Genomic DNA, 13,085 nt, shown 5'->3' with positions numbered 1-13,085 from the left:
AAATAATCATGTAGATTATTTACAGTTTCCACAGAACAACATTAATGTCTTTCAGTTCATGACACAAAATGCCGAACATGTCAAAAACATGACCAATGATGTACCACGTCACGCTCTGCTATCAATTTCGAAGCTTTCTGTAGTTTAGGTTGAGTGCACCTGCATCTGAAATTGATTTTGGATTTATCATGTTCATCTTATTTTTTGAGCTGTGATGCTACGTGTGCAATGTTCAAACTGGTCTCATGGACATTTTTCCCCAATTCTAGCAAATACCAGGAGGGTGTTTTCCACTCCTTTAACTATAACTCCTTAAATACTTTAACTAGATGTATTTTATTTTAAGAATATCTGATCAGTAAATGCTTGGAGATGCATTTTTGGCATCTAAAAGGTTGATGTAAATTCACAACTAGGAAGACATGTTCCTAGATCAGCATCTTTTGTTGGTATTGGAACTTGAAACAGCCCTCCTGTTAAATTTTAAAGGGATAGTTCACCCATAAATGAAAATTCTGTCATAAATTTTTCACCCTTATGTCGCTCCAAACCCATAAGACTTTCGTTCATCTTCAGAACACAAATGATGTAAACAGAAGCTCAAACATGTTCGCTTGATGTGCGAGAACCAGTGAGGTTCATTCTCATGATACGCAGCACGTTTGAGCTTCTGCAAGAACCAATGAGGTTCATTCTCATGTTTTGCAGCACGTTTGAGCTTCAGTAAGAACCAATGAGGTTCATTCTCATGTTTTGCAGCACGTTTGAGCTTCAGTAAGAACCAATGAGGTTCATTCTCGTGTTACGCAGCACGTTTGAGCTTCAGTAAGAACCAATGAGGTTCATTCTCGTGTTTCGTAGCACGTTTGAGCTTCCGCAAGAACCAATGAGGTTCATTCTCATGTTTTGCAGCACGTTTGAGCTTCAGTAAGAACCAATGAGGTTCATTCTCGTGTTTCGCAGCACGTTTGAGCTTCTGCAAGAACCAATGAGGTTCATTCTCATGTTTTGCAGCACGTTTGAGCTTCAGTAAGAACCAATGAGGTTCATTCTCGTGTTTCGCAGCACGTTTGAGCTTCTGCAAGAACAAATGAGGTTCATTCTCGTGTTAGGCAGCACGTTTGAGCTTCTGCAAGAACCAATGAGGTTCATTCTCGTGTTAGGCAGCACGTTTGAGCTTCTGCAAGAACCAATGAGGTTCATTCTCATGTTTCGCAGCACGTTTGAGCTTCAACAAGAACCAATGAGGTTCATTCTCGTGTTAGGCAGCACGTTTGAGCTTCTGCAAGAACAAATGAGGTTCATTCTCGTGTTACGCAGCACGTTTGAGCTTCCGCAAGAGGTTTGTTCTCACTCATCAAGCAGGTTCGGTTGAGTTTCTGTTTATGTTCGCTGACCAATGTATATATGGAATAAAAGCCTAAATTAAATTTGTTCATCATATTAAGCGATCTTCAGAAAATTTGGACTAAACCTCTCAATTGATATGGATTAGTTTTACAATCTCTTTATGAACTTTTTGAAGCATCAAAGTGGTAGTTGCGTAGCTGTCAATGGAGGGACAGAAAGCTCTCAGATTTCATCAAAAGATCTTCATTTGTGTTCCGAAGATTAACAAAAGTTTGGAACGACATGAGGGTGAGCATGACAGATTTTCATCTTTGGTTGAAAGTATCCTTAATTTGAGTTGTGTAATGTTTTGTGGTTGTCTCACTCTAAAATGTTACATGGTGTTTGATCACATACATACATATACATATATACTGTATTGTTTGAAATGTTATCAGATTTGGATATGTTATCAAACAGCATATACAGTTTAAGTGTTCGCTAAACCCTTTAATAGAAAGTTCAGCATAATAGGAATGACCCACGTTCTAATCACAGTGAATTGTCTTTTACTTTACTCTAGGCCACTGTGATTGCTCTAAATGTTCAATTTTTAATGTAGAACTTTGCACACCAACCCACCAACATTATCAAAAATATACTGCTTATGCGTTGGTCCTTTCATATTATAATTTGTTCACACTCTCTTATAAATGACTGTGATATTCAAATTTAAAATATATATTCATTTTATCAAAACAAATAGACAAAATATAGAATTTAATGAAGGTCTTTCAGTGAGATCGCGAGGTCACTGGGTTGATTAGTTATGATTACTGGCCATTTAAATCGCAGACACAAGAAAAACATAAAGCAACCATGCAAGCAAACCCTTAAAACTCTTTCACAACGCCACAACAGATCACAATGGCTACATTTTATCAGCACACGCAAGCTTTAAAACACAATAATTATCTGCCAAGTGTGTCTTTTATTAGTCTTAAATTATATGCTGTGTTTTATTTATATAAAATCTTCACATTTAATGTAAATGAACAATAGTGCACATTTAGGGGCTCTGAAAATTGGTACCAAAATAATAATTTTCAAAATCCATTTAGACGAAAACTGTAGTGAAAATGGAAACCATGTGTTTTGTTATTGGATGTTACTGAAATGTGTTTCACCACTTGCTGGAATGTCTTAGAGTCACTGCGGCAGTGTGGCGGCACCGAGAGATCAGAGATGGAAATCCTGTGCAAAAAGTGTGTGTGTCTAGAGGCTATTCCCTATACCTCAGCACAGAGCCAGAAGACATGAGCATATGGAGGATGTACTATAGACTGTAGCATGAATGACTTTGACAAACCAGAGTGACCCACAACAGCATCCTAAGGTGAAGTGTGTAATTTTAGTGCCACTATACTAGCGCCATCCAATGCAACTCCAAAATTAATTTCCCCTTCATTATCAATCATTGTTCAAACAAATTAGTCACTTGCTATGTATAGCAGCTTATTGACTACTGTGTGTGCAGTGTGTACTGACTATACTACTGGTTTTCCTTTTTTAATCAATTTCAGTCTTCAGTTTTGGCAGTTTGGTGAAATATAATTGTATGTATATTATTTTAATACAGAAATGTATTAGTATGGTTAGTAAGTACACAAAAAAAGCCTTTTAAGATTTACGCATTCAAATAATTAGTACAATTCCATCAAATTTAATTGAATAATCCTTACATATGTTAATTGATTAAGGATTGTACTATTAATTGAAATGTGAAAATCTGTACACTGTAAAAGTGTACTAAATGTATAAATCAAATCAGCAAGTGGCATCCAGTTATCATCTAAATACAATATTAAATTGCATTTTAAATCACTTTTTACAGACTGACCAAATAATTATAAAAAACAAAAAGATATACAGTACCTGTTTCCTCTGTGATATAATGCACATTTTGTCAACTATGCACACAGATATTTGCAGTCCCGTCCCAACGTCACACAATTGGTTGATTCAGAAGACCACTCAAAAAAAGCATTTGTTGGGATATTAACCCACAAATGTTTTACTTGTACTGGGGCTTCATTTATAAAATGTTGCATAGAAACCGTCCTACATTTGATCTTACAATCGTTTCTCAAATATGCGTGTGTGATTCAGAGAACGAGCAAAAAAAACGTGAACGCCTCTCTTCAATTATCTTGAAATTGTGCGCAGCTGAATGGTTTCAGATCTCCACCAGAAATGGTCTTTTTATTGAGAGATATGAGGGTATCCGTGGCTGTACCATTGGAAAAAGCATAACGGCTAACTTGGATCACGTGTGCCTTGATAACCAATCACATTACAGCCTTCTGAATTTTGTTCAGAGTTGTGCGACAGTCAATCACTGTTTGCAGATACCACATAAATGAATGAGAAGTGCTGTAAAGTGCTGTAAACTGACTTCTCTTATAAAACTGCATTTTTTTTAGGTGTAAACTCTAAAACTAGATCAATCCAAAACGAATGTTTAAGAGCAAACATGTTGGAAGATTAGCCAATGGGCTGTCAGTTCATTAAATGATAAGATATTTCCTCACAAAAGTGGTTTATTCAGTCATATTTTTTGAAATATGAACCTTGGCGTGGATTTTTGCACTCACTTTTAAGTTCAAATCTGTGCATATGCACATTTTATAAATGAGGCCCCTGGTTTCTGCTCATGAAAGTAGAGAAAGTATTTAAAATTACACACTTCACCTTTAATATATCATTCTTAGTTGATTCATTCATCTGTCATTCATTTTGTCTCCGCCGTTCTTTCAAAGCCGCATGACGCCACGCTTAAAAACAAATACAGGTCCTTAACTATCGCAACCAGTGAGGAAGAACAGAGTTAATCACCCACTTGCTTTTGCAGATAGTATTGTACCGTGAGACAAGACATTAGTGAGAGATCTCCAACAAAATCCATAATTACACTTGAGCAGAATCTCTTTTTAAGCCCTACAACACCATGCCGTAGTTTGCCGAACATTCACATTGATTACAGAACCGTGCTGACAGCAGACGCCAGGCTGGATGGGGCATAATAAACCCCATTCTAATTGTTTTTAGGGTAGTCACGTCAATACCCATATTTTACCCTCCCAAGACCACGGACAGGCAATTACAGTAAACTCCTGCAATAATGTACAATGACAGCCATCCAAGCAAAACCTTGGCTTACAGTGATTCCTCCAGGCCTCGTATTTATGTTCTGCCGCTCGGTTCACTTCATCTTTGCATACAGTATGTGAAGCTAAACCTCGCCACTTCATGTTAAAGCTATTCCTCCCATAAACTGATGCACTTTTAAGATGGCACGGTGTAAAATCTCTTCTTTTTTTTCCCCTTGGTAATCGATAGAAATGCATTTGGCATGTACATATTCATTATGATATGTAGATGATACATTTGCACAGTGTTTCCATTTCTGGCTTGGACCCTCAATGAAGCTTAATATGTGTGCATACATTTTATACAGGCAGCCTCCCCTCACCGGTGCACTCGGAGAACTTAGTCCGTAGGGTCCTGGCACTGGACGCAGTGGATCATGTCCTCACAGTAAGGCTCCACTTGAATGGTTGTGCTGTAAAAGCCAAATTTGGTCTGAAGGAGTTCAGTGGCTTCCTTTAAGACGCTCTGAGGGTCAGCATTCTCCTCTAATATGAGAGAGATAGAAAAACAGTTTCGTTTAGCTGACGCTGTGCTTGAATGAAATGAAGTAAAGCATGACATGCAGAAGGATTCTAAGATGCCATTTGTAGCTTAAAATTTTGATAAGTTTGGAATTCACATACATATATCTTATGTGTCATTTTCTGTCACTATTTTCTGTATTTTTGATCCCCTTCCACCAAAAAAAAAAAAAAATCTTAAAAAATGTGATTTATACATCATATAAAAGCTGAATAAATAAGCTTTCCATTGATGTATGGTTTGTTAGGATGGGACAATATTTGGCAGATATACAACTATTTGAAAATCTGGAATATGAGGGTGCAAAAAAATCAAAACATTGAGAAAATCGCCTTTAAAGTTGTCCATTTATGTTCGCGATTGTGCTGCATTCACTCACAAAAATAAATGTTTTATATATTTACAGTACGAAATTTACAAACTATCCTCATGGAACATGATTTTTACTTAATATCCTAATGATTTTTGGCATAAAAGAAAAATCAATATTTTTGACCCATATAATGTATTGTTGGCTATTGCCACAAATACACTCACCTAAAGGATTATTAGGAACACCATACTAATACTATGTTTGACCCCCTTTCGCCTTCAGAACTGCCTTAATTCTACTTGGCATTGATTCAACAAGGTGCTGAAAGCATTCTTTAGAAATGTTGGCCCATATTGATAGGATAGCATCTTGCAGTTGATGGAGATTTGTGGGATGCACATCCAGGGCACGAAGCTCCCGTTCCACCACATCCCAAAGATGCTCTATTGGGTTGAGATCTGGTGACTGTGGGGGCCATTTTAGTACAGTGAACTCATTGTCATGTTCAAGAAACCAATTTGAAATGATTCGAGCTTTGTGACATGGTGCATTATCCTGCTGGAAGTAGCCATCAGAGGATGGGTACATGGTGGTCACAAAGGGATGGACATGGTCAGAAACAATGCTCAGGTAGGCCGTGGCATTTAAACGATGCCCAATTGGCACTAAGGGGCCTAAAGTGTGCCAAGAAAACATCCCCCACACCATTACACCACCACCACCAGCCTGCACAGTGGTAACAAGGCATGATGGATCCATGTTCTCATTCTGTTTACGCCAAATTCTGACTCTACCATCTGAATGTCTCAACAGAAATTGAGACTCATCAGACCAGGCAACATTTTTCCAGTCTTCAACTGTCCAATTTTGGTGAGCTTGTGCAAATTGTAGCCTCTTTTTCCTATTTGTAGTGGAGATGAGTGGTACCCGGTGGGGTCTTCTGCTGTTGTAGCCCATCCGCCTCAAGGTTGTGCGTGTTGTGGCTTCACAAATGCTTTGCTGCATACCTCGGTTGTAACGAGTGGTTATTTCAGTCAAAGTTGCTCTTCTATCAGCTTGAATCAGTCGGCCCATTCTCCTCTGACCTCTAGCATCAACAAGGCATTTTCGCCCACAGGACTGCCGCATTCTGGATGTTTTTCCCTTTTCCCACCATTCTTTGTAAACCCTAGAAATGGTTGTGCGTGAAAATCCCAGTAACTGAGCAGATTGTGAAATACTCAGACCGGCCCGTCTGGCACCAACAACTATGCCACGCTCAAAATGGCTTAAATCACCTTTCTTTCCCATTCTGACATTCAGTTTGGAGTTCAGGAGATTGTCTTGACCAGGACCACACCCCTAAATGCATTGAAGCAACTGGTATTAGGTATTAATAATAATAATAATTAATAATCCCAGCTGGTATACCCATGCGACTTATGACTGGTTTTGTGATCCAGGGTCACATATAAGTCTAACAATAAACAATAAAGATTCATTTCCAATATAATTGTAAAAGCATGTTATGTAATAACAGCGGAATTTAGCTAAATTGATAAATGGCTAATGCAAATTGCTATTTGACTAATATTCTTATAAAAACAATCATTTAAAAAGAAAAAATATATATATTTTATGTAAGCAATAAGGTACGAGTCCGAGAGGCTTCGGCGACCCCTTCAGCCGTTACTTATTCACGATACAGCACTTGTCTCGAGTACCTTATTGCTTTTATAAAACGGTTACCACACAATACAACTATTAAAGCCGAAAAACATGCATCTATGCAACTTTTATGAAGTGTAAAACCACTAAAAGCCTTCCTTCCGCTGGAACAAATAGTCCCTGACCGTAAACAGCAACAAAAGTTACATACATTATTTCGCCAATAGATGGCGGCAAAGACCGTCTTTATGAGTGAGTCAGTCAGTAGAGAAGACTTTTACATTTGAAAGGAATCAAACTTGTGCACACGGAGAAGGAAGACGCAACTGACAGATGACTATGGGCACAGAAAAAACCCTTAACTGTTAAAAGGACAAGATATCGCAGCGGACATTCAAATGGATTTTTTTTTTTTTATTATGAATATGACTGACCTGAAGGAAAATGCAGATACACTCGCTTACTCGATTTCTCACAATACTCTACTATAGCTTCAATGAACAATATCAATGAGATCAAACATGTGTTTAAGTTACTAAGAGTGGTTGCTAGGGGTGTTGTGTAGTGATACATAGAACAGTTGGGTGAAGCGGTCATAGCCATGTTTTATCGTGAATAAAGCACAGCTGTTGACCAATCAGAATCAAGGATTGGAACTGACCGTTTTATAATAAAAAATATTGTTGCATTTTGCCCTAAACTAATATAATTGATGTACCAAATGACATGTTCAACATATTTAGATAAATAATACGAATAATTTGCATAAACCACAAGACAAATGAACATTAAAACAATAACAATATAACTGAGCTGTAAAACAAGTGTTATTTAATGCACTTACCAATAGCTATGTGAACAGACAGCAGACTCTGGCCTATGGTGAGAGCCCACAGGTGTAAGCTATGCATGCCCTTCACTGCCTTCAGAGACAGCAGCACCTCCTTCACTGAATTAAACTCTATTCCTTTGGGTACCCCTGAACACAGACACATGACACTGAGTTTACAAGCATAGCAGGAGACCTTCTGCGGGATTCATAGGTTGCATTTAAAGGTGATGCATGTCATTTTTCTTTTGTGGGACTGAGGGAAATTTGTTTGGAAACAGTCATTATTTCTGCAATTCCCTTTGGTGCCACTAGGGGTGCAGACATTACACACTTCACCTTTAAATAGAGATTTTTAAACCATGTGTACTATGCAGCTAAAACAAATATACTGACATTGCATGCATATTTTAAGTTATTGAGAATAATGCAACTGTAATTTATAGTGTCAATTATTGAATGTGAAAATTACCCTCCATGAGAATGCGGAAGACATCTCTTAGAATGGTAATGGTGGTGCCCAGGACGAACACAGAGAAGAGGAAAGTGCAAATGGGATCAGCTATTTTGTATTCTGGCTGTGTTAGAAGTTGGATAGAGAACAGGAGGAACTGATGCATTAAAGAACAGAATCAGATGGTTCTTTGCAAAGTGTCAAATTGAATTAGACTACAGATGTCAGAAGAAACTATCTCCACTGAGGTGCTTTCAAGAGTCAGGGAAAGAAATCAGTGTCCAATTCCTTATCATGGTGTTTTGATAACTTAAAAAAAAAATTGGGGTCAGTAGGATTTTCCCCATGTTTTTAAAAAACAGGAATCTTATGAAAAAAAAAATTCTTACAGGAACAAAAAAAAACTAAAAATAATTTAAAATAAGTTTTTTAAATTTTAATAGAAATTATTAATTTTATTAAATTATTCCTGTGATGACAAAGCTGAATTTTCAGCATCATTACTCCAGTCTTCAGTGTCACGTGACTCTTCAGAAATCATTATAATATGCTGATTTGCTGCTCAAGAAACAATTCTTATTATTATCGATGTTGAAAACAGTTCTGCTTTTTATTATACTTGTGGAAACCGTGATACGTTTTTTATTAGGATTCTTTGATGGATAAAAAGTTCAAATGAACAGCATATAAATATATATTTTGTTATATATCTATATTATTTGATTGTTCTGAATAGTATTATTCTGAATAAAAAAATCTCCCATTAATATATCTTTCTTTAAAAAAAAATCTTACTGACCCCAAACCTTTGAATGGTACTGTAAATAATAAGTTACATATATCAAATACATATATCATTCATTAACCTTTTGTTATGCCATTAAATAAAACAAAATATTTAAAGACAATATACTTGACCCCTTTTGCTTCTACAAATATCCCTGGATCTTACTATTGCCTCTATAAAGTCCATTATTTACACAAAATATTTCTGATTCATTGGCAAATGGAAGTTAATTACACTGTAAATGCCATTTTATATCGTCTTTAAGGGCTTGACAGAGGTGAGACATTTTTAAGGTGATTCTTGATGTTAGTGTTCATTTACCCTGAAGAAGATGATAATGGCGGCCACCATGACTCCAAAGCTCTGTAAGAGATCCCCCAAAACATGAATAAATGCTGCTCTGACACTGGTGTTCCCATGATTACCCAGGAGGCTGTGGGAGTGGCCATGGCCCACGGGGCTCATCCCATTCTCGTCAATCTTGTGGTAGCCTGAACCGTGACTGTGGAAGGTCGTGGAATGGTGTAGAATATAGGCCATTCTGGAATATAAACAATAATGCAAACAAAAGCATATCAATTTATCGAAATTCTAGTCCTTACTGTTTAATTAAAAAAAGAAAATAATAATTAAATATAGCTATAGCCTCTTGAACAGAATAGAAAATACAATCTTATTGTACATTATATCTGTACGTGCCTTAATTGATACTTAAAGACTTTATTTCTAATAACTGAGATTTTATATCAAAATTATTCAAAAAGTATTGCTACTTTAGTTTCTTGTAATACCAATGTTAATTAATCAACAATGTTAATTAATTGTCAGTTGTTGTCAATGCCAATGTTGTCAATTAATCAACATTGACAATTCTTATTTTTTTATGGAATATTGCAGTATTTATTCTAAATTATTTATCCGTGCACATCATTATATTTTTTTCACGTGCACTCGTAGTCTTTAATAAAAATAACTTCTCGTGTTTACTGGCGCGAGGGCGGGACAACCTGTCACTCACATGACATCATAGCAATAGCAAACCACAACCATCCAATCAATTCCCGATGGACAAAATCAAGTCCCGCCCTACATTTTTTCTTGTTTGAGAAGCATGCAAACTTTAACTAATTCGTAGGAATGTCTGTCAACTCACACGATGTTGACCACGACTGCACAACCGGAGGTGACGAGCATCACACTGCCTTCGATTTCATAATCATTTTTTACTATCCTCTCAATGGCAAGGTAGACCAACACCCCAGTCACGATCCAGATGGACATTACGGATACCAGGGCTCCCAGAATCTCTGTGAGACGTTTATGTGAAACAAATAGGGTTTGGCATCATAGCTGGATATTGCAAAGTCTTCAAGTCTGCTTTAAAGGAATAGTTCATGCAAAAAATAATGACTTAAATTTCATCCTGCTTCTCATTCGAAGCTATCTTATAACCTCAGATGATGAAGAATATAATACACCAATTGTATGGATTTCTTTTGTGATATCTTTGTTGTTTTTAGAGCTTGACAGACAGATGTGGTCACTATGAATTAATGTTGTATTTCAACATTTCTCCTTTGCTACATGCATGAGAAAACACAGCATATGGGTTTGGAACAACATGAAGGCGAGTCAAATCGGTGAAATATTTCTTTAATTCATAGGCATGCTTTAGATTTAACATTTTCAACATCAACCATGTTTGTAAAATTCATTTGTCAGGATTGAGATGGGATGGACTCACCTGATCTGTGCCAGCCAAAGTTCATTATCTTGGTGGGTGGTCTTGAGGAGATCCACAAGGAAAAAATACTGACCATCATACTGCCAAAATCCGTCAGAAGGTGAGCTGCATCCGTCATAATGGCCAGACTGTGTGCTAGATAACCACCTGCAAGAGCAGCAGAGAAGAAAGTAAGTAACTAAAAATAAAGTTTTTGCCATAGAACAACCATTTTTGGCTCCCCAAAGAACCTTTCAGTGAACGGAATTTAAAAATCTAAAGAACCTTTTGTGAAATGTAAAGGTTCAATGGATGTTAAGGGTTCTGCACGGAACCATAGATCCAGCATAATTGAGCATTCACCAATGTTATTCATTCTGACATGTCTTTCTTTATTTTATTATACTCTGAAAACATTACACAACACTTTGTGAAGTGATTAAGGTGCAAATAGATTTGGAGAAAGCTTAAACATCAGCAGAATGATATTTTAAAGTATTGCACTTGTGAATGCTGACAAAAAAAAGGGCTGTACAGGCTGAACACAGAAAAGCCTTCTTATCACATTTAACGGATGAGGTTTTGTGATCCAGCATTTTTCAAGTCATTTTGTGCTACAATGACAAATTGCTTACCGGTAATTCATCATATTCTTCGTTTGGAAATGCAGTCAGAGCATTTATCGTGAGAAGAACAACTTTGCACTCAAAGACAGAGCTAAATGCATGGCTGATTTTTATATGCAATAGTTGTTTAACTCAGTGGTATAAGTCTTTGCCACAACTTAAAATGTGATTTAGCCTATTGTATACAATATATATGAGAAGTAATGTTACAATTATGCCAGTTCTTAAAAATTTCTGGCTTCAACATTTAATAAACCCCATACTTTTCCTTAAAATACACTGTGTTCTTACCTATAACTTCTCCAATCATGAAAACCAGACAGACCATGGAGGCGATGTACAGTTTCTTCTTTGCTATGAGCTTCTCACGGCTCTCGTCGCATGCTGCTTTTTTCCCATGGCAATGAGTTCCAACGGGCCTCTTCAGCTCGATGGCACCAGCCATATCCCCATTTCCCAAAGGCAGGTCTGGACAACCTTCTTTGGAACCTGAGAATTCACTGTAAGAAGAAACCATGATGTGCAATGAGACCATTTCAATGACTTTTAAAACTCTCACATGTAAATCAGCCTTCACACACATACTGTAATAACCCTTGGCTACTATCAGGCAGTTATGTAAAGTATATAATGCAAATTTTACAACATCATCATATAAAAATCACATGTGTGGCCAGCAGAAGCTCTAGCATCTCTGCACAACCCTAAACAGTTTGGAGGATGGATGGATTTCATGAAAGTTACATGATATCAATTCAGGCACTATATATATATATATATATTTATATACACACACACAGTATAAGTATAGTATATGTTTTATATTAAAATATGTATAGTACAAGTGCTTTGTGGGGGGAAATACAGTGCATGCCATGAACATCCAGATCAGCCTGAGTTTAAATCTGCTGACATTGTCGTTTTCGGCCCTTCTGTCTTGTGTGTTGATGAGAGAGACGCAATGATGGAGCTAATGGGGCGGAGAGCGCAATGTCGGTGCGCATGAGATAACCAGAGTAGGCTACTGCATCACACGCGCGCACACACACACATGCGCGCGCGCTGCTGAAAGGAGGCAGTCGAGTGGAACACGGCGTCTGTTTAATCACCCCACTGGGACACACAGACATGATACACTGGATGATTTTTTTTATTTTATTTTTGTTTAGTCCAACATAGTGCATACATCGTCCAACAATATTCAGAAAACACATATTTTATGATCTCCTGATACTGTATGAACTTTGGCCATATTCTTCTTATTGACTTTTAAATCAGTAGCCTATTAATTTGCAGCGTTGACTATTATTAAAAGACAATAGTAATATAAGTGTGTTAAAATTAAGATGTGTGTTAAAATTAAGATGTGTCGGTTTATTTTTGTGCAAATTTTAGATTTGGATAATTTTAGCCTATCTTAACGGTTTTTTTTAAATAGCGTATAGGCCAAGTAAAAATATAGAATATATAAATATAAATTATTTTATAATTTACTTTTACAATAAACTATTGTTAAAATCATGTTTTTTTTTTTTTTTTAAGTAAAAACGCAAGGCACCATATCATTTACAGTGCAAAGCTTTGTTTCCCGAAGCATCACATGATTTGATTATACTTTAATTGTAATCTTATGCACATTAGTTTG

General features: G+C 36.7%; 1 protein-coding gene across 1 annotated transcript; it reads right to left on the bottom strand.

The window, feature by feature from the left end:
- Positions 1 to 4,878: 4,878 nt before the first annotated feature.
- Positions 4,879 to 11,918, bottom strand: slc30a2 (solute carrier family 30 member 2; the record flags this gene model as incomplete). Its single annotated transcript, XM_081379610.1, has 7 exons — positions 11,732 to 11,918; positions 10,836 to 10,982; positions 10,245 to 10,398; positions 9,413 to 9,632; positions 8,323 to 8,428; positions 7,866 to 8,000; positions 4,879 to 5,024 (listed from the first exon to the last, which is right to left on the bottom strand). Exons 1-7 carry the CDS (start codon positions 11,883 to 11,885, stop codon positions 4,879 to 4,881), a joined length of 1,062 nt encoding a protein of 353 aa, XP_081235736.1. The 5' UTR covers positions 11,886 to 11,918.
- Positions 11,919 to 13,085: the final 1,167 nt, after the last annotated feature.

The sequence above is a fragment of the Scardinius erythrophthalmus genome, assembly GCF_964197995.2.
Source record: "Scardinius erythrophthalmus genome assembly, chromosome: 11".
NCBI lineage: Eukaryota > Metazoa > Chordata > Actinopteri > Cypriniformes > Leuciscidae > Scardinius > Scardinius erythrophthalmus.
This window is presented reverse-complemented; position numbering and strand designations above follow the sequence as displayed.